This window comes from Streptopelia decaocto (genome assembly GCF_964273445.1).
Source record: "Streptopelia decaocto genome assembly, chromosome: 11".
Taxonomy (NCBI): domain Eukaryota; kingdom Metazoa; phylum Chordata; class Aves; order Columbiformes; family Columbidae; genus Streptopelia; species Streptopelia decaocto.
In genome coordinates this window covers 18,051,866-18,073,259 of record NC_138666.1, presented here as the reverse complement: position 1 = coordinate 18,073,259, position 21,394 = coordinate 18,051,866, and the positions used below count along the sequence as shown (strand labels likewise).

General features: G+C 43.6%; 1 protein-coding gene across 1 annotated transcript; it reads left to right on the top strand.

Moving 5' to 3' along the window:
- The first annotated feature begins 5,206 nt into the window (after positions 1–5,206).
- Positions 5,207–8,517, top strand: LOC309444612 (aladin-like). The gene is made up of 8 exons (XM_082062600.1): positions 5,207–5,244; positions 5,475–5,595; positions 6,774–6,901; positions 7,565–7,620; positions 7,710–7,801; positions 8,128–8,174; positions 8,251–8,349; positions 8,450–8,517. The coding sequence occupies exons 2-8, from the start codon at positions 5,488–5,490 to the stop codon at positions 8,499–8,501; spliced, it is 582 nt and encodes a 193-aa protein (XP_081918726.1). The 5' UTR covers positions 5,207–5,244; positions 5,475–5,487; the 3' UTR covers positions 8,502–8,517.
- The last annotated feature ends 12,877 nt before the right edge of the window (positions 8,518–21,394 follow it).

Below are 21,394 nucleotides of genomic sequence, written 5' to 3'. Positions count from 1 at the left end.
TTATCAAAGCAGAGACTTTTTTTCTGAACTCTATCAATGAATCACAAGTATGTAATATTAGTGCAGTAATATATACATGTATATCAAGAATGCCTATATTAGATGTGTTTTATACTAAGTTATGACTTTGGTTGTTTTATCTAATAAGGAAAATGAAAACACTGGATGTGTGTATAATCCAAATGGTTTTGGGTATATTACACTTGACAGAAAGCTTGGAAAGCTGAAAAATATCAGTAGAGGGAGCTCCTACTGCGTTTCTTGTAAAAAAAAGATGTTTATAACCTGAGGTGGACAAGCCATTTTGCAGTTGTTATGAAGAAGCTGCCCGTTGTGATATGCTCTCTGGCTGTTTAGCAGCATACTTGAAGTAAACTACATAGTAATGCAAAAGGAAAATGGCTTAATACCCATCTGGCTTGTCAGCTTTTGTATATTATGGATGTATTGCAGGTTGCAGACTGCATATAGCATCATTGCTCTACTTCTTTTTTTCTTCATGATCTCACATTGAACTTTTTCAGTCTCCTCAAATGTCAAGCAAAGATTGAAAAAAAAAAATACTCAGAGAAATTTAACGTGACATGGTAGAATTTAATTTGTCTAAGTGAAAGGGAATGAAAAGAAAACAACATTTTTTTCCTTAATATCCCATGTCTTCTTGATCAATAGGATACACTATTTGCTGGTCTCAAAGTCTAATAATGACTTTCCAATGTTCTTAAAAATCTTAAGGGTGTCATTTACTCCTTTTCTCACCTGCCTTTTCTAATAAGAAAGCAGATTCATGAGATCAAGCACCAGTGACCTTCTCTGTGCGGAGTTCCTCAGAAACTTCTCTCCTGTGGTTTGATTACTTTGACAGAAAGAAATTCATGGTCATTGTTAATAATGACAACTAGCAGTACCATATCAAAAAAGACCCTGGCATTGCTGACAAAGGTCAGATAGCAGCACAGGTTGCATTTCTGCTGCTATGTTTAGTCATTTTCCATCACAAACTCAATTACATATCTTGCATGTCTGAGTGGGCTCTGTGACTCAACACTATGAACCTGTTACTAAAACGAAGGGTAGCAAGGCTGTAGTTACAACTGTTATGATGCTTTTAGCATACTGCTAAATTCACCTGTGTGATTTTCTCACAAATATGCCCAATATTTTCCACTAAGGGATCTGCTAAAATATAATATTGTCTTAAAGCTTCTTTCTGCTTATTTCTTATTAAACATGGTGTTTGAGTGGTCATGCAAATGTCCATCTTCATGTTTGGGGCAGGAAAACAACAGAGGTTTTGTGTTAAAAGATACTACAGGCTTTAAAATATCTTGGTATATTCATTCTTACACTTCCATTGCATTGTTTAAAAGAAGAAAAATAAACAGTAAAATTTAAACCAGACAGTATTGGTCAGTTCTTCAAGACATTCAAGTATCTGGATACACACATAGGTATTTAGTAAGGTTTCTGAAGTCATTGAAATTCCTTTCTGGTTTTAAAGCTTATATTTCTTGATGTGTAATGCTTTTAAAATCCTAGGCTTAAGTGACTAACATGGCTAAGTGTCATTCCCAAAGTATTAAACCCCGTATTTGTTTCATTGGCTTGTTAAAGTCGAGGTTCCCTTCATGACTGGATTTACTGAGTGTATCATGGTGAACTGGCACGCTGAATTCATGTGTCTTATAAAGTGGGGCTCAAGCAGAAACAGGTGTTTAATCTGAAAACTGTCCTTTTTATGCAATGGCTTGATCGATATTCAGGGATTTATTATTTTCAATAGAATCAATTTACTGAATGATCCTTAAACTTCTTTCTCCACACAGTTTAGAGTATTCACTATGAAGCCTATTACTTAAAAGATAAACAGCTAAAAATTCATTTTGCTAAACTAATGAGAAATATTACTAGCATTTATTTTATTTTGTTCTTAATTATTTCCCTCGGGAAAATGGAGGAATCTTTAAAATCTGATGATTGTGTGGTGTATCATGTTTATAAATCATCTGAAGATTTTTAAATCCATTTAGTAATGATAATAAAGTATTTGGTTACATCAAAAGTCTAGATCCTTGAGGGAATTTTAAGTTTGCCGTACATATATGTTTTTACAACTTTTCAGGAAATAATACATTTTACTACTTATTTCCATACATTCATCTTTTCTCGTTTTAAAATTTTATTCTGCCTAGTTGTGTTCCAGATACTAATGAGGCAAAGTAAATATTTGTTACAGGCTCAGTCAGAACTGCACGTCATGCATAAATGTTTATGGAAGTCTTCTAAGTATTGAAAAAAAGTTGAGTGATACTAATAGAAGAAACACCAGCTTATGGATTGGTGCAGTAGCCTGAAAACATACAATACATACTGTGTACTACTCCAAATACTATCATCTTTATGATGCAAATTATAACAGGTTTGAAGAACTGGTACGTAATGAATATAAAATCGGCACTTTGAGCTGTTGGAAGACTAACCCATCTGAATGGGCAAACACGCAGCACATATGCTGCCAGCATTGCAGGTATCCCGGGCCCCCAGGAGCACGAGGAGCCTGGCTGGTGACGGCTGCCTGCAGTGCGTTCTGCTGGAGACAGTGCGTTACATCCGGTCCACCTCGGACAGATAGAAATGTACCACTTCAGATGTGCAATTTTGTTTTTAGAGAGAAAAGGAGATGGATAATTATGCTTAGATTATGGGTATTTTTGTGCTCTCTGTAGACATATTGATGATAATCCGCTGGCCTGAGACATTTTATTCCATTCTTGAGTAAAGGCTTTCATATTTTATCAAGGCTTTTCCTGGAGCCAGCCTTAAGCACTAACAAGAAAAATGACTGCTTGAGGATCTGATTTAGCCTTAGCAATTTAGCCCAGAGACTCAAAGGCACTTAGATGTCACAACACAGTTTTGGAACATCTAACTTTAGGCATCTGACCACCGTAACAAAACCCTTCTAATTGAATATTGAGCTGAGACTACTTATATGATCTACAGGTAGAATCTTACACTTCAGGATGAGGCATATGCAGATCAGCATGAAGAAAAAAGAGATAGGCAAACCTGTCTCTTTAAAAAACAGAAAGGATGTTCTCTTCTGCCTTCTCTGGCTTTCTACATCACTGAGACACCCAAGTTCATTGGAGGACACAGCCTTTTTCATATCCCCTGCAGAAGTCATGCAGAAAGATAGATACATTGAGAAGGCAAATAAACCTCTAATGGAAGGGATTCTTCAGTGCTGACAGAGCAGGGCGTTCATATCGACCACCCTGCTGTCTTAGAAGCCTCATATGGGTAGGAGGGTTCATTAATATAGATCTGGCCTTTGTATCCCCTAGACACAGGTAGGTATCTTTCTTCAGTTGTAGCTCACAGCTCACAGTCTCTCATGAAGGTAGACTTCTAATTCCCTTAAAAAATAACAGAGGATTAGCTGCTACTTTCAGGAGATTGGTGACAGGCAATTCCTGTCTTCTTTTCTCTCCCTCCCTACCAGAAATCAGAAATCAGAGCAAGCAGTTAGGAATACGCATTCAAGGGTTTGTTTTTGAACCTGCGAATGCAATCACCATTACACACTCCTTGGATCAGTTTTAATGATTAAAAACCTTACATTAATTCAGACACATTTGCTGACAGTTTTAAGACGTCTGTGCACGGAGGTGTCCCCATTCCAGGGTGGAGCCCAGTGCCAGCACATGGAGGGTGACAGAGCCGTCCCCACGGTGGCATCCGGGGGAATTCGGGATGGTGGGTGCCAGCTTTCCCTACAGCCCCCCAACTCCACTCCCCCCAGATACAGATTTGCTCTTTTGGGGTCGTTTTCCCCCCCAAAACCCCGCCGCTCACCGTGGGTGGGCCGGTGCCAGCGATTCCCCCCCGAGCCAAACCCCGACCCCGGCGGCCACCAAGGGCTCGACCGCCCGGAGCCTCCCAAACCACGGAGCCCAAACGCAGCCAACGACCCCCCCAAAAAAACCCCTGTCAGCCCCCCACCACCCCGCCTTTGGCAGCACCAGCTTTTCCTGCCCCATCAGGGCTTATTTTTTTTGAGGGGGGGTCCAAGGGAAGCCGGGGGACACGCCAGCCCTGCGGTGGCTCTGATGTCGCGATGTCGGCGTCGTCCAAATGGGTGTCTTGGATCAAACCCCGCTCGCTCGGTAGCGGGTGAGGAATGCAGGGCCCCCCGCCGCAGCCCCCCCCTCCGCCGCAGCCTTTATTGAATATCCTGAAAAAATTAAAATAACTTTTGCGGCCGCTAAGGAAAACACAGAGATAAATACAAAAAAAGCAAGCTGAAAAGGAGAGGGGGGAGGAAGGGAAATCGAGAGCCTGAAAAGAGGAGTTGGGAGAGATCCAAGGTGGGGGGAGAGCAGAGGGGGCGCAGCACCCACTGTCCTGCCTGGGGAGATGCGGGCACCTGTGGGACCCAGGGGTGGGGGGACATGGACACCCATGGGACCTGGCACCCATGGGACCTGAGTATGGGGTGGGGGGACACGGACACCCACGGGACACGCGCACGGGGGGGACACCCACGGAAGTCAGCAACTCCCCCACGGGAGGGTCACGATGTGCCTGGGGCACCCCCAAGTCCGGGGGGTGCGGTGAGCAGGGTGACAGGGCAGGGGGTGCCCGGGGACCCCACGGAGGGGTGCGGGAAAGCGCGGGGGGGCGCTGCTGAACCCCAAGGGAGGGTGTGGGACCCCACAGGAGTGCTGGACACCGCGGGGGGGTGCAGGACACGGGGGTGCCCGGGGACCCCATGTCGGGGGTGCAGGACACGTAGGTGACCCGGGGACCCCACGTGGGGAAGGGCAGGACCCCACCGGGGGTGCTGAGACACCGGGGGTGGGGTGCAGGCTCCTCTACGCTCCACCTGCGCAGACAGCACCACGTGCCGCTTCCCCGCCCCCGTCAGGGAAGCACCGCCTCCCTTAAAGGGGCAATGTCCCTTATGGTGTCCCCACCAATTTCTCAGCCCTCCCCGTGAACTGGGGGAGCCCCTAATTCACCGCACGGGGTTCTTTGCGAAGGGAAGAACCAGTCGGAGAGTCACGGCGGAGGTAGACCGGGGAAGGAGGGCGCCACCCCCGCTGTGCTGCCCGCGGGGTCGTTGCCCTTTTAAATCCCCCCCACCCGCCGCGGGGCAGCGCGGGAAGGCGGCGTGTGGGCGCGGGCTGGTGAGTGGGGGGTACATAGTGGGGCTGGGGAGGCAGCGGGGGTCGTGCCGAGGTACGGGGGGGCGGTGGGGCTGTGGGGGGCTGGGAGGGGCTCGGAGGGACGCGGGGGTGGGGTCGGGGTCGGGGTCTTGGGGTGAACGGGACTCCCCAGCGTCACCTCTGGCTCGTCCCGGGCTTCACTGGGCGGGGGTTTACCCGGGGTGGGGGTGTGAGGGGTTCTGGAGCGGGGGGGTCGCGTCTCTCAGCCTCTCAACACGTCTGTGCCCGCCCCCACCCCGCCAGGAGCTGCGGCGCCATGTGTTCCTTAGCGCTGTTCCCCCCCGGCGACATCACCCTCTGCGAGTTCAACAACGCGTTGGTTTGCGGCCGCATCTCGGAGCTCCCGCTGCCCTTCCAGAACCAGGTGAGCCCCCCCGGGCCCAGGGAATACCCGTCCTGTGGGGTGTCACTGCATTGTCCCCTCACCCCGAGGTCACCCTCCAGGTTCCAGTGTAAGTTGGGAATGAGCTGTTGGAGCAGTGAAAAGGGACCTGGGGGTCCTGGGGACAGCAGGGTGACCATGAGCCAGCACTGGGCCCTTGTGGCCAAGAAGCCAATGGTGCCTGGGGTGGGTTAGAAGGGGGTGGTCAGTACATCAGAGAGGTTCTCCTGCCCCTCTACTCTGCCTATGAAAACAGGATTTAGTTCAGATACTATCAGGATATACTTGGGGAACATATAGATATATGTACATATATATATATATATATATATATATATAAAATATATACAGCCATACCACCTTGAGAATGCCCAGTCTCATCTGATCTGGGAAGCTAAGCAGGGTCGGGCCCGGTCAGTACTTGGATGGGAGACCAGCTGGGAATCCCGGGTGCTGTGGGCTGAGCCAGCACTGGACCCTTGTGGCCAGGAAGCCAATGGTACCTGGGGTGGGTTAGAAGGGGGTGGTCAGTAGGTCAGAGAGGTTCTCCTGCCCCTCTACTCTGCCCTGGGGAGACCACATCTGGAATATTGTGTCCAGTTGTGGCCCCTCAGTTCCAGCAGGACAGGGAACTGCTGGAGAGAGTCCAGCGCAGGGCAACGAAGATGCTGGAGGGAGTGGAGCATCTCCCGTGTGAGGAAAGGCTGAGGGAGCTGGGGCTCTGGAGCTGGAGGAGGCTGAGGGGTGATTCATTAACGGGGATCAATATGGAAAGAGGGAGTGTCAGGAGGTGACATTGGTGACACGACAAGGGGCAATGGGTGCAAACTGGAACACAAAAGGTTCCACTTAAATTTGAGCAGAAACTTGTTCCCGGTGAGGGTGGCAGAGCCTGGCCCAGGCTGCCCAGGGGGGTTGTGTCTTCTCTGCAGACATTCCAACCCGCCTGGACACCTTCCTGTGTAACCTCATCTGGGTGTTCCTGCTCCATGGGGGGATTGCACTGGATGAGCTTTCCAGGTCCCTTCACCCCTGACACTCTGGGGTTCTGTGTGTGACAGACTCCCCCCCCGGGGTGTTTCCCCATCCCTTCGCCCCATCTTTATGCTTATGACTCTTTGCTTTCTGTGTCCCCCCCATGTCACTCTCCACCTCCACAGGTGGCCGAGCTGCCTGTGCCCACCCTGCCCAGGGAGACCCTCAAGGCTCCCGGCCGCCTGGAGCCCAGCGCCCGCCCGGCCTTCATCCACCACCGCGAGGCCCTGTGGAAACGCTGCCTCAGTGCATGGTGGGTGCAGCCCCCCCGAACCTGCCCTGGCGGGGACACAGACTTGCCCTACCCATTCGCTTTGTGAGTAAATCCCATGGGGAGCGGCTGGAAAAGGGGCTGGGGGTGTTGGTGACAGAGGCCAAACCGCGAATCCTGGGGGCAGCTTTGGGACCTTCAAAATGGCGGCACCGAGATCACCTTGGGGCTCAAAATGGCAGCCCCAGGGCCACCAAAATCACCTCAAAACATGAAATTGTGGCCCCAGGGGCACCAAGATCACCTCAGGGCTCAAAATGGCGGCACCAGGGGTGGCGGGATCACCTCAGCTGACAAAATTGTGGCCTCGGGGGCACCAAGATGACCTAAAACCACAAAATGGCGGCCCCAGGGGCAGTGGAATCACCTCAGGGCTCAACATGGCGGCCCCAGGGGTGGCGGGATCACCTCATGACAAGAAAGAGCTTGAGGCGCTGTAGTGAGTTCAGAGAAGAGAATGGAGCTGGGGAAGGAGGTTGAGGTTGGAAGTTTGGGGTGATTTGTTCCCCAAAGGGCTGTCGGGCATTGAACAGGCTGCCCAGGGCAGTGCCAGAGTCACCATCCCTGGAGGGGTGAACAGACGAGGTTCTTGGGGACACTGGGCTCGGTGTCCCCGTCACACGAGGGCTGACGGGTGTTTTTCAGGCGGGACGTGGGGCTGTGTGGGCTGCTCGCAGAGGTGGCTGCTGCCGAGGACGAGGGTGAGTCCGGGGTGCCCATGGGGACCGGGATGTCCCTGGTGTCCCTTGTCCCTGGTGTCCCTGGTGTCTGATGTCCCTTGTCCCCCCAGCGCCGCAGTGGCTGAACGTGACTTCGCGGTTCCTGCTGGCCCTGTGCCGCTGGCTTTCCTCGCTGCACGGCTCCTTCTTCCCACACCTCTCTGTGAGTCTTTTTGGGGGTTAAACCCTCGCGCTTGGGAAAGCAGGGACAATGTGACACCCGCAGTGACCCTCCCAGCTCCCTCGGGGTGGGTGCTGGGTGCTGACGGGGTGCTGGAGTCCTCACGGCAGCCGCCTGCTCTTCTTGGTGCTGGGGGAATCACACAGTGAAATGTCCCTCCTGAAGCACTGTGGGTTTCCTTCACCAAAGGGAGGAGAGCGGGCACTGGGAAGGCAAAAATGGGACCAAGATCGAGGTGGGGGGAGAGGAAGAGGGAGGTTGGGTCTGGGGGGGCCCTCACTGCTCAGCATTGTCTCTTCACCCTGCAGCTCAGCACCGAGGACATGATCGCGACGTTCTCCCAGGCTGTGGATTGGTGAGTCAAACCGCTGTACCGGCGGGGCTGTGACACCCTGCCAAACGTCATGGCTGTGCCCCTGTGTCCCCCCCAGGGCCGGCTGCACAATCCGCGCCTTCGCCTGGCACCCCCACACCAGCAAGTTCGCCGCGGCTCTTCTGGACGACTCCGTTCGGGTCTATAAATCCAGCAGGTGAGGGCTGGGGGTGTGGGCACCCCCTGCTCCCCGGTTTGCCCCCCAGCACGGTCCCAGTAATTTCTCCTACTGACTTCAGGCTCCGTTTATTTTCCAGAGTGTGGGAGGCTCAGACGTGGACGTGCAGGCCGCCCCCGGCTGGCGGGTAGACGGGGCCGCCCCCGGCTGGCGGGAGCTCGGAGCTCGATTTAAATCCCCAAAAGGGCTTTAAAAGCCGCGTCTGGGACCCCGCGCACCTCAGGGCACCACTGTCGTGTCCCACCCCCCAAACCCGATCCATGTCCCCTGTCCCTGGGCCAAGGGACATCGCGGTGGCTCCTCTGTCCCCTCAGGGCAGTGTGACGCTCCCGGCAGCCAGACGGTCATCGCCGTGTTTCGCACCCGCAACAGCCCCGTGTTCGAGCTCCTGCCCTGGTACGTCCGTTCGCTCATGTTGGTTTTGGGGTGATTTTGGGGGGTTTCAGGCCAGCGATCTCCTGGGGCGCGGTGGAGAAGACGCTGCCACCCTGCGCTTCCACTTTGGCCGTTTTACCCCCAAACCGGCAGCGGGTTCCTGCGCGGCGAGCGGGACGCGCAGCCCCAGCTCGTGGCCTTCCAGCTGTGCTTCGAGAAGGGCGCCCTCCTGACCGTGGTGAGACCCCAACCCGGGCTGACGGTGCTTTATGGGGGTCCCGGCCGCTGTCCCTGGTGGCTGAGTTGGGGGGGGGGGAGGGTGTCCACATGAGGAGCGGGGGGAAAGTGTCACCCAAACCAATTTCTAGCTAAGGGTCACAGCTGGGTGTTTCTTTATATGTGTTTAGAGTTTTATTAGTAACTTTAACTCATTTCCTTTGTTTCTGTAGAAGGAAAATTGAAGAGAATATGTTAGTGGATATTAAAAAGTAAAATACAATGCATCCCGTATATCCAATTTATGTGTCTCAGATATGAAAACTAGATATATATGAAAAGTAGAAAGTGCCTTTCATGAATGCTTCATGGTTCACATATTTTATTTCTGTGATTCAGGATGCTGAAAACCTGAGGTATGGCTTCCAGAAAACACTACTATGTTGGTAAAGCAGATCATTTTCTATGGATCATACTATTAATTGCAGGAAACTAGTATGATATGTAATAACTCATAAATAAAAAATACTTAATCCAACGGAAAATTGTGCTAACATGGTGAAATTTCTAAGTAATTGCAGTTAAAAGGGAAAAAAGTCTTAAATATGTCAGTGAAATAAAGTCCAAATTACATAAAGACACTTACAGAAGTGAAGCATAATAATGAAACAGATGCTGATTAACTAGTAACTAGAAATAAATGTTTATAAATGTCTTTTTGAACATTTTCTAATAGTTCCTAAGGAAAGAGAGTGGTGGTGAAGAAATACATTCATTTAGATAAAACATTAGGTTAGAAATTATTTTACCAAAGAAAGAAAGGGCTATTCTGATGAGTCCTGACAATTGTTGGGGGTAATGTTGTGAGACTGCATGTGCAGAGAAGAGGACAAGAAGTTTTTACGTAGTCTTGTAGATTGCAGCAGAGCTTATTTGTGGGCAGCCCCATGACTGTGTGTGGAAGACACGAGGAAATGTCAGGGTTTGCACTCCCTGGTCAGGATTGTTATCTGCACTGCTATCAGAAGGGACTATGAGGAATTGTGGCTCAGGGGAGTTGTTTGTTCTTCATGGTACAAGCAATGTTTACAGTGCTTTTGCTATTTTTTCTCATTGTAAAAGTTAAGGGGGGAAAAAAATAAAATCATATATTTGGTGTTGGGTTTTCCACAAAATCCTAGCATCTTTGCTTATGCACCTTTTTCATTCTGATATATCTAAGAAAATGGTTGACTATATCTTGAAAAAAAAATGCTGTTTTTCTTGAGTTAATTAGTAGACAGCTGAAGGGCACACTTAAAGCAACATACAACCTTATATGTCATACAGATAAGTGCAGAGAGTATTTTTGTTGTTTTTCTGAAGGGTAAAAATGATATCCTATTGAAGAGGCAAGACTATCTCTGTGAAATCAACTAGGGAAAGAAATACTAATTCTTCAGATATTCAGAGTTGTAAGCACGTTAACATTTTGCCCTTGGAAAGTGATACAGACCTTTTAATTCCATTTGGTCAGGAGTGGGAAGCATTGCAAGAATTTTATATTATTCTTCAGTTTGAATTCTGTGTAGTATATGCACAAATTTTCTTTTGCGAAATTTAAAGCATTAGCTAAAGCCTACTGGAAAAGCACAAGCTACATCTTAGTCAATCAGTACAAACTGTTAAAGTGAGATTTATACAATAAAAAGCCATTTGCTTCAAGGATTTAAAGTATAAATGTAGGATTGAAAATGCAAAAAAAAAATTACCTCTTATTAAGTAAAAATGCATAAAAAAGATAAAACATTTTAGCATAACTACCTTCTGACTCCAGTGTTCAAGGACATAAGAAATGCCTCACAGAAAAAGTTCTTTCAAGGGACTCTTGCTCTATTCTACATGATGTCAAGATTAATTAAGTTGACTGTATATGCAAAACATAACCTCCCCTATTCTTTGACTACCCTCTCCTGGCGTGCCCCAGCCAAGTCATCACTATGGCAACTAATCATTCCCAAATCCATCCGTACTGCAGTGACACACATGATCCATCTTATGTTATTATTTATAATTGATCCCCATGGAAACATTAGTTATATGTATGTTACACAGAAGTTTGAGAGTACATGTATATTTAAAGCTGCATATAAGAGTGTCATAAGAGATGGAGAATGCCCATTATGTTTCCATGATACAGCATTACTTGCTCGTCCAACAGCTCATCTACCTGTAGAATGCAACGGTAAACGTTGGAAGGTTAATATTGGCAGTGTGAACAAATACAGAACAAACTAAGACACAGCATGAACTAGGAGAAAATGGGTGTAATATGGTCCCCACACTAACAGAACCGTGGCAACTGCATCGCTTCTTGCTAAACAGTCTTTCTAGGATTCTTATCTCCTAAAAGTTATAATGTACAGTAATTTATAAAGGCATATAACCGCTATTATGTTGCCTTCTAATAATAAAATTTAGAAGCAGCAAAAGCAGAAATGGCTGAAATGAGTTTCACATCACATCTTGCCTTAACCTTCCTGGAAAAAAGCAGTTTTTGTTTCACAAAATAGCAAAAACCTCTCACTTATGCCCTTTATTACTCAAAATCTAATAAATCCCTTCTAGTAAGGGGATTAGTAATAACTGTACTATCTTTCAGTATTTTCCCTAATCAGCTAGTGGCAATCTTTTGTTCTGTCTTGTAGAGGCCAATATTGAGCTAGCTAGTCTTCCTTCTGGATTGCTGTAGTGTTCCCTCACAAGTGCTAAAAAGCTACTGTGAAGTCTCACCTATCCCAGAAGCTGACAATCTGTCTGCTTAGAGGTGACTGAATGTGATTCTGTACATTGGGTACTTCATGGACTGCAAGGTACATTAGGAATCGCAAAGGCTTTTTCTTTGGTTCAACGTTTAAGTATGCAAATATTTGGGAAATGGGGGTTAGGGGAGGGATGTCCATTTAGTACAACAACCTGCTTATATAGCTGTTACGGCCCTCTTCCATGAGAGCGTAATTGTTTCATTTCAGTGTCTCTTCTTGGGAATTTGCCACAGCCTAAGGCTTTGGTTTGCTTTGCTGGCTTTTTATCTTCAAGGTATTTGCATGAGTGTGAACTGTCTCTGGGTAGCTGCCGTGGTTGATCAGCATATCAGAGAAGTAGCAGGTGATCATACATGGTGTTTACGCCTTCCTTTTATCAGTGTCTTAAACTAATAGATCTTTCCAACCCAAACTACCACATGACTCCATGATTATATGCAGTTTATGTAGTGAACATACATGCCATAGACACAATGGCACAAAAACAGCAAACAAGCAAAAATTAGTGTTCCTGCTACACCCATGGGAGCCATAACTTGACGTAAACCACAATTTAGAGGAATATATAATTTCATCAACAGAAGCCAGAGCAGCATTTTTAGAATCCAGCTGACAATCCTTATGAAAATGAAAAGAGAAAAAAAATGCAAAAGTTTGATTTTTAGGCTATAGACATAATTTAATCTTCTGCATAAAGAATATGCAAGAGTTGGATGCTTTTGTTTGATTCCTTTGAACATCATGAATACTGTAGATTAAGCAATGGATTGTAACTGTGAATTCTATACTCAATATGCTCTTGCAACCAATACAAAAATGTCTGTGTGCTTTCCACTCCCTCATAAGAAATAAGGAGTTGGATATATTCCTTTGAATATGAGGCTGGTTTTCATTAATATGAAGATCAGGCATTTAGGGGGACAGAGTAAGATGCTTTTTAAAGTACTCAGGGCTGTGTAAGTGCAGAAAAAATTCATAACGCATTCTAAGACTTTAGCCAGCTATATTTTGGACCCCAATAGACAACTCTGAGTTGTGTCTGTACAATCCTATGGTTTATCACATGTAAATGGCAAGCGATATGTTAGGTCTTCTTTAACGTAAACCTTGGAAATGGATGTTGCTGGTGTCATCTCTCACTTTCTGTAAGTATGCAGTCCCAGTTCAGTCAGGCCTGCCAGAGCTCATTGGTATGTTCAAGTGCTGGGGATGTTATTTAGTTACTTCCTTGAGGTTTCCCAAGTTCCTTCCATCACATTCTGCTGTCACTTCTAATAAATAAAGGCCTTACTGGGTAATTAACTGATTAGATTAATGGTGACAGAGAGTGTTTTTCAAACACTTGATATAAAATCAGATACTTTACTTTGGGCTTCTTAATTGGAGCATGTTATAAGCTTCAATGTTTTCATTGTATTAGGGTTTTAGATTCTTTTCCTTTCCTAGTATTTTGAGTTTGTTTATTGGGCATGAGTCTCATTTGCAGTCGTGAAAACCAATAACAATTTTGTTTAAATTTAGATGGCCCGATGTTTTTGACAAAATAAAATATTCCCCTGTTTGGGTACTTTTAAAGTGATACAGTAACTAATATTTTTATCCTATACAACTAACAGTTGCCTTTGCTCTGTGTTAATGCATATTCCGGTTTTCATGGAATTTAGGCATCTGCCACAGAACACTCCCATTCAGGCCATAGACAGTGTAACGAGAGTATGACTTGGAGCATGAGAAAAGTGGGAAAGGAACATTTTCTAAATTTTACTTAGATAAAATCAATATTATCCACTGCCAATACTATATCCAATTCCATATGTATTTTCCATACATATTAATATAAGGGTTTTTTGTGTCATCACCTATAGCACTTAGACAATATGGTTCTGATATCAATATTCGCTGATCATCAAGTTTGCAATGATACCAAATTGAGGGAAATGGTCCCCCAAGATAGACGTACCCTTTGGTGCATCTGAGGCTGGAGGAGTGGTCTAGGTGGCTTCCTGTTGTCTCTTCTGATCTGAATTATTATATGATTCAGTGATTCCGTGTTTCTCTAATGTTCATCTGTACAACACCTGAGAGCCTAACAGAATCACAGAATGTCAGGGATTGGAAGGGACCTGGAAAGCTCATCCAGTGCAATCCCCCCATGGAGCAGGAACACCCAGATGAGGTTACACAGGAAGGTGTCCAGGCGGGTTGGAATGTCTGCAGAGAAGGAGACTCCACAACCCCCCTGGGCAGCCTGGGCCAGGCTCTGCCACCCTCACTGGGAAGAAGTTTCTTCTCAAATTTAAGTGGAACCTCTTGTGTTCCAGTTTGAACCCATTACCCCTTGTCCTATCATTGGTTGTCACCGAGAAGAGCCTGGCTCCATCCTCCTGACGCTCACCCTTTAGATATCTGTAAACATGAATGAGGTCACCCCTCAGTCTCCTCTTGTCCAGCTCCAGAGCCCCAGCTCCCTCAGCCTTTCCTCACACGGGAGATGCTCCACTCCCTTCAGCATCTTTGTTGCCCTGCGCTGGACTCTCTCCAGCAGTTCCCTGTCCTGCTGGAACTGAGGGGCCACAACTGGACACAATATTGCAGGTGTGGTCTCCCCAGGGCAGAGCAGAGGGGCAGGAGAACCTCTCTTGACCTACTAACCACTCCCCTTCTAACACACGCCAGGATGCCATTGACCTTCCTGGCCACAAGGGCCCAGTGCTGGCTCATGGTCACCCTGCTGTCCCCAGGACCCCCAGGTCCCTTTCCCCTACGCTGCTCTCTAATAGGTCATTCCCCAACTTACACTGGAACCTGGGGTTGTTCCTGCCCAGATACAAGACTCTACACTTTTCCTTGTTCTATTTCATTCAATTTTTCCTGCCCAACTCTCCAGCCTGTCCAGGTCTCTGGATGGCAGCACAGCCTCTGGTGTGTCAGCCACTCCTCCCAGCTTGGTGTCATCATCAAACTTGCTGACAGTCACTCTATTCCCTCATCCAAATCGTTGATGAATATATTGAATAATACCGGCCCCAGCACTGCCCCCTGAGGCACTGCACTAGATGCAGCCCCATTGACCATGACTCTCTGGCTTCTTCCCTCCAGCCAGTTCACAGTCACCTCACTACCTGCTCATCCAGACCGCACTCCCTCAGTTTAGCTGTAAGGTATTTCAGTTTTTTTTCAGTGACTTCCAATGCTTTTGGTTGCAGTTCTAAGTCCTAGTTTGCTTCTAGGCTGTGAGAAACAACTAGTGATCCTTTGGACAAACCGTGGATAGGGCTTCACAAGCAACTTAGCTCTGTCAGGTGACATTGTTTGTGTAAACCTTATATAGACTGTAAAACAACCTTTCTGATTCTTGAATCTCCTGCCTCGTTCATTATTCATTTTTCACCTCCTACAATAAATGAAGCAGAAGTCCTATGAACAACATCCTTCAGTTCGGTTTAATTAAGCAAGTCAGCAAAACATGTCATGAGTCCTATGGGGAAACACAGTGGGGAAAATATGCAGTATAGTGTGCTACAATCCTAAATGTAGGTCACTTCCTAGCTATCGGTTGCACAGATTTTAGTGATGACATTTCTATGGTAAGTTTGTTAATTGTTCTGGAGTACAGATTTTCAGTGTTTATATTTAAGAAAAATGAGCTGGAATGTGACAACACATTCACTCCTGGAGTATTATCAGTAAGGTAATATATTTGATTCACTACATTCATGCTGGCCATGTAGGCCATCACCACATCCTGAGCAACCAGCACAATAAGATATCCTACATACTACTGATGTGGTGTGTAACTCTCTGATAATAGGTTTCAGAGACAGTAAAGGGAAAGTAATTAATGGATTATTTTCCAGGTTCTGGTATTGAACATTTTTATTAACAAAATAAGGTGGGTTTTGTTGTTGTTTTAGCTTCCTATCTTATGGTTCATGCCCTCTAGCCTGCTACTATTGTATTTTCTCTGCTCTTGCTTCTCTCTCCCCTTCTATTAACCCTACATGGAGAGCCTTATCCTCTTTATAAGTATAAACTTCTCCTGACCAAGTTATTTTCTCATTTCTATCTAGCTTTTGATCTGCTCTTTTTCTCCACCATAGTCCTTTTCCTCAACTGATAGGATTTAATTCCTCTTGATTGGTTCCCATTTCCCGTCTTTTTACATTGCTACTTTTTGATGCATACCTCTCTTGTGAACATGTTTTAATTCATTGTCCCAGTATTTTGTACAAATTTCCTTGTGGAAATATTCTGGTCTCCACTTGTCTTTGTTCCAAGTCGTTGACTCTCTCCAACATCCTTAGACTGCCCATTTCAAAGAACTTTGTGCCATTGTTTACTGTTCCGTACCTACCGTACTTGGCTCCATAGCTTTGATACTTACGATACTTTGATACTTTGATCTTATCCCCTTTATATTTCTTTCTTTTTCTTTCTGGAAAAATTGAAAAGTACATTGCTTCTCCTTGGTTAAAGTACCCACCTTGACCTACAGTTACCTGGAGTTGTAATGTTTGAATTCTTAAAGAAATGTAGGTTTGGGGAACTAGTAATTATCTCTTGAGCGTAGGCAAACCGCAATTTTCAAAGGCTGTAACTGTCGGACTTAGGTGACTTTCAAGTGGATGGCAAAAGGTCTAGCCTTGACATGCACAGTAATCTCTGCCAAATTTCAACATTACAAATGACAAAAATGATGGAAGAAAAGTCACCATAGGTTTTTTAACATGGGGAAAAGTTATTTTCCTTACTCTTATTTCAACAAACATGATGATGAACTAGTTTCTATAGCCATTTTTCAAATAAGAAAAGGGAATATTTCAACCCAAATGGAGTAGTACTAAAACCAACCCTAACTGGTCTTTCATCTCAGGACAAGCTAGGTCTCTTTGATTTAATAAATAATGGCTCGAGAAATTCAAAGTGTTCTTGTGTTTGTCCAGGTGAAAAAATAAATGGACAGTTAACAAGTGGTACTGATTAGAAGTAAGTAACCTAACCTTTGATGTTGATTAGCATAACAAAGAAAAAATATAGATGATACTTCAGATTTCTTTTCTAGCAAAATTAGTGTCTCAGGTTTTGGATGATAATCAGGGGCAATTAATAAGATCACTTTTATTTAGGAATACGGTTTTAAGTACATGTGATTGAAAACACGACTGCATCGTCAGAATTTTTCCCTATGGACCTCCATCATGATGCTATTGTTCTCTGATTTCCCTCTGGTGTGTTGACTTCTAAACAAAAGCCTTTTCCCCATGTGAACAGATAGAGCCTCAAAGTTTCTATTAATGATTGGCTTTTGAGCAATAAATCTAACCATCAAACACATGTTTAGAAGTTTTTGTTTTCATTTGCAGGCATATCTTTTCTGCCTCTTTCCTTTGGTTCAGTAGTTATACCACAAGGTCAAAAGTACGCAAAGTCATCAGAGAAAAAGAAACAAATGTGTTTGAAGCCTGTATGCTTTTAAAGATTTGTGTCTAAGCTTCATGACTGTTACTAAACAATTTAGTATGCTCATTCTGCTTTATATAGGCAGCCAGGGAGATTTTCTCCCAAGTCTGAATTAATGTAAGGTTTTTAATCATTAAAACTGATCCATATGTGTCACTGTATATAGATTACTAGAAGCACAAAAAATTATTGATGCTAAAGCAGGTAAAGAATAGGAAAATATGTATCAAATTGTGTGGGAGGGAAACTTACCTTTTCTTTCTAAGTTAATTTGGTGCTCTCCACTGTAAATCTGTGTTAGTGCGTTGTTAAATTATCAATGGCAAAACTTTATATTTAATTTTATATTCTGTGAAAAATAGTAGTTTTGATATAAACAGACATTGAGAAGTTGAATACAAGGAAAGAAAGCTTAAATCAGCAAATGGTTCTGCCTTTATAAACTCAATGTATCTTTGGAAGTGATCAGTTGAATATATTATATATTACAAATATGCATACAGTCCTTACATGCTAAGTTGTGATCTTGCACTTGAAATTTTAAGATCATCTTAATAAAAACCTTATTAAATTCAGGAACACTGATTCACTGTGGCCATTTCTTTGGGTTACCAACCTCTTGCAAACCAACGTTTGCTGACTTCCAGGGTTTTTAGAGGAGATTTAATTAAACATTTTCTTATTAAAGCTTTATCAGTAGTGTAAGGAATATTAAATCCTACCTTTCCCTGCATGCTCTGAAATGGTCTCTGATTGTTGCAGACAACCTTAATGTGAAGCTGATGAAAATGAAAATTGCTAGCAAAATGTGTTGGCTGCCTTCTGAGGTCTTGATGAAATGTCATCTACCATGACATCCCATGATTAAAAAAACTCCTTGGGACAAACGCTTATTTCAGTGCTATGGTTTTCAGGGAGCAAGCAATCAACAAGAGCAAATAAAGGAATAATACTGAGATGACCAGCAGAAGGGATGGCTTGTTATACAGTTTGCTGTAGCTTAGAAGATTACACAAGACAGCAGAAAACAAAGCAAATCACTAATTGTTTCATTATTTTAGTTAAATTACTTTGATACCTGACGAACGTTTGTGTGGTGTCTAACGGAGATTGAACAATTCAGGTTTCAATTTTGTGTTGAGAGCTCCCCAAATAACATAACACACTATCTTCAGGGTCTTAGTCCTTTTGTCCCCAGTCTCATGTGTAAGCAGAAATGAATGCTCTTTTTTAAATAAAAAGTAGAAAATATTTCCTCTTTTAAGGCTAAAAAAGCCATTTTTAATTAGCAATGAAAGATACATAGGCTTTTTTTTCCCCATTGGATTATGCTCTATTTACTTCAAGATTATTTGTGATAAGGAGTAGCAGTTATAAGAAGTGGCTACTGACAGTGAACTTTGAGTTCAGAGGCCGAGATATGACATTATAATCTGTAGATATATGCCCAACCATAAATGTAGCTATTCTTTCTTATAGTATTGTAGTTTTGTTTCTGTTGCACACCTCCCTGCTCTTGTATGCAAAGGCATAAAAAACAAGTGTCAGATCTGAAATTATTTTTCTACTTTAGGTGCCTCTGGAGATATAGAAGTCAGTTCTGAGAGATATTAAATACCCTTATTTTCAGATACAAACCAAAGCACATTGGTGGAACAAATCACTTGACTGGGTCGTGTTTTTGTTATTCTGTTTGTATAATATGTTATATACACATATAACTGATGATGAATTGATGGAACCAACCAAGATGAATTGGTTGGAATAGTCTCTGCATTATTATTGAACTACTGATTACAGTAATAGATTACAGTCGATTACATCCTGAAAGCTGAAATGATCACAGAATTTGTTGCTCAACTTTTATGTAGATTTTGTTCTTGGCATAATTTTTATGTGATAAGGCTGAATGATGAAATAGTTAGCACTTACAAATTCATTGTAGGATGTAAGAAAGCTTACCAAATAAGATACACTATAACTAGAAAAAGTAAAGCCATATAAAATATTTTGTGGCAGTTTGACACATTTCTTAACACTACTTACATGTCTTCGACAATCCCAACATTAGGCTGAAATACCAGAAAAATAATTTAAAAGAAAGAACAATAAAGAGCAGCCAGAGGAGTATATGTTTTTCCTAAATTCTAATTTTTAAGCTTATAAGCAATGGGAATAAAATGTCCCCTGTCCTAAATTTTCCTTTGGAATGCTTTTGAAATTATATAAACACACAATTTTTTTTTGTCACAAAATAACTTGGTATTTCTTGTTGTGTATTGTAAATCTTTTTTGCTATCCAAAAATGTGTCAAAGTATTACAAAGCCATCATTCAAGTCAATTATTATCCTGATGTCACAGCCTCAGGGGCATTGTTCTTTCTGTAACATGAATTTAAGCATTAATTTCCCTTCCTAGACTGAACTTTCAAATTTATTGTGAAAAAATCTCCTGTGAAAGTGATTAAGTTGAAATACCATTCAAACAGAAATATTCCTAATGATCCAGCACCGAGATGATGGCAGAAGGGACACATTTTTCTGCTATTGCTGCAAGTAAGTCTCCTGTAAGATTTTTTCCACATGGTAGTAAAACGTCTTTATGAATTATATCAAGTACCCAACATCCAGAAGCTAGTTCTAGGCAATGTGAATAATATTTTAACATATATTTGAAAATCTGTATGGAAAGCTTTCACTTGCCTAGTGTAAAATTCCTGTACAACCAACTGTGTGTTCTTCTGTATCCAGTGGCTATTATGTCATCTTTATACAGAGGCTACACATGCCCAAAGCTCTCTGAGAAATTATGTTCCCTCTTCCCATTGTATGCACATCTGAGATAAATATACTTTCACTAGGGACCTCTTTTTCAAGTCAAGATCATATAATGCTCATAATGATGTTGGCCAGTAGATACTATGGTTGACTATGGTGATGACCATAAATACGGTTGTAATCTCATTGTTTAAATACTCATGAGAACACACGTCTCAGTGCAATAAGACCTTGTGTTTCCTAGATGAAGTTTAAGAAAATAAGAAAGAGGACCTACTATTTCTTGAAAGTTCTGATTAAAAAGGAAGGAAAAAGCAAAACAAAACAAACTCAAACCCCAACAAAAACAACTAACCTTCACTTTTTCTCTGTTTTATTTTCATAATTAATAGACAGTTTTCCTGTCATGGCAGATGGACAAAGCTCCTATTTTGTTTTTCATATAACCAAATGCCATGCATGTATTTGTTAAGATAGGAATAATTATGCTAATAGGCAGGTGCAAGAGCAAATTATTTTAATATCATTTATGCAGAAAACTATGTAAAACTTCAAATTTTTTACTTTTATAGCAATTTAAACACTTTTGTTTGAGATTTCTGAATAACACCTGCTACAGGCAAAAAATAAATCTGTTCTTGTTACTCTAAGAGGAACATTTTCAGTGCGAAGAGCAGTTTAAGTCCCTTCTCCAGCGCTAAGAAACCAGTAACATAAAAACGATGGTAAGTTTGCTTCTTTCTGGAGGCTGGGAGTGGGAGCTGCAGTTCATTTGCACTGAAAGGACAAATGCAGCCAAGCAGTAGCCACTGTGTCTGGAAGGCTGGCGTGGGTGGACTACCTGGAATCTCCTCCTTGGCACCAGGGGCTGTTGAATTAGTACCTCAAGAGAGAGGAGATTGCCCAAGTACAGTTTTTTGCCCTTCTGGCCTTGGACTCTGAAGTTTGCGTATCCTTTTGTCAGCTAGTAAATCACATTGCATGGATTGAGTGGATTTATTTTCTAATTTTCTTATCGTTCAGCATCTGCATCACATGTTATGTGGGATGATTACCAAACTCTCCTTCCCAGTTAATTGTTGCTTGAAGCAACATTCATCTAAGCCAAAGATCCTATAAAATTAGGAACATTACACTATTAACATTTGCTGAAATTTTACCGATAATTTTTTAGAATTACTTTATCAGTGCCAAGAGCTATGCAAGGGTAGAAGTCTAGCTGTGATTTACAATGTGTAATAAAATATTCCCTAACAACTAAAATGAAAGAGCACTTCTATTTGTAACATAGTAAGTAGCTCCTTTCAAGAATGTGATTTACAGGAGCCAATGATCTGAGACATTTGCTTGCTTGTGCTAATTAGCTCAGACAAAATTTTGTCTTTAAATGT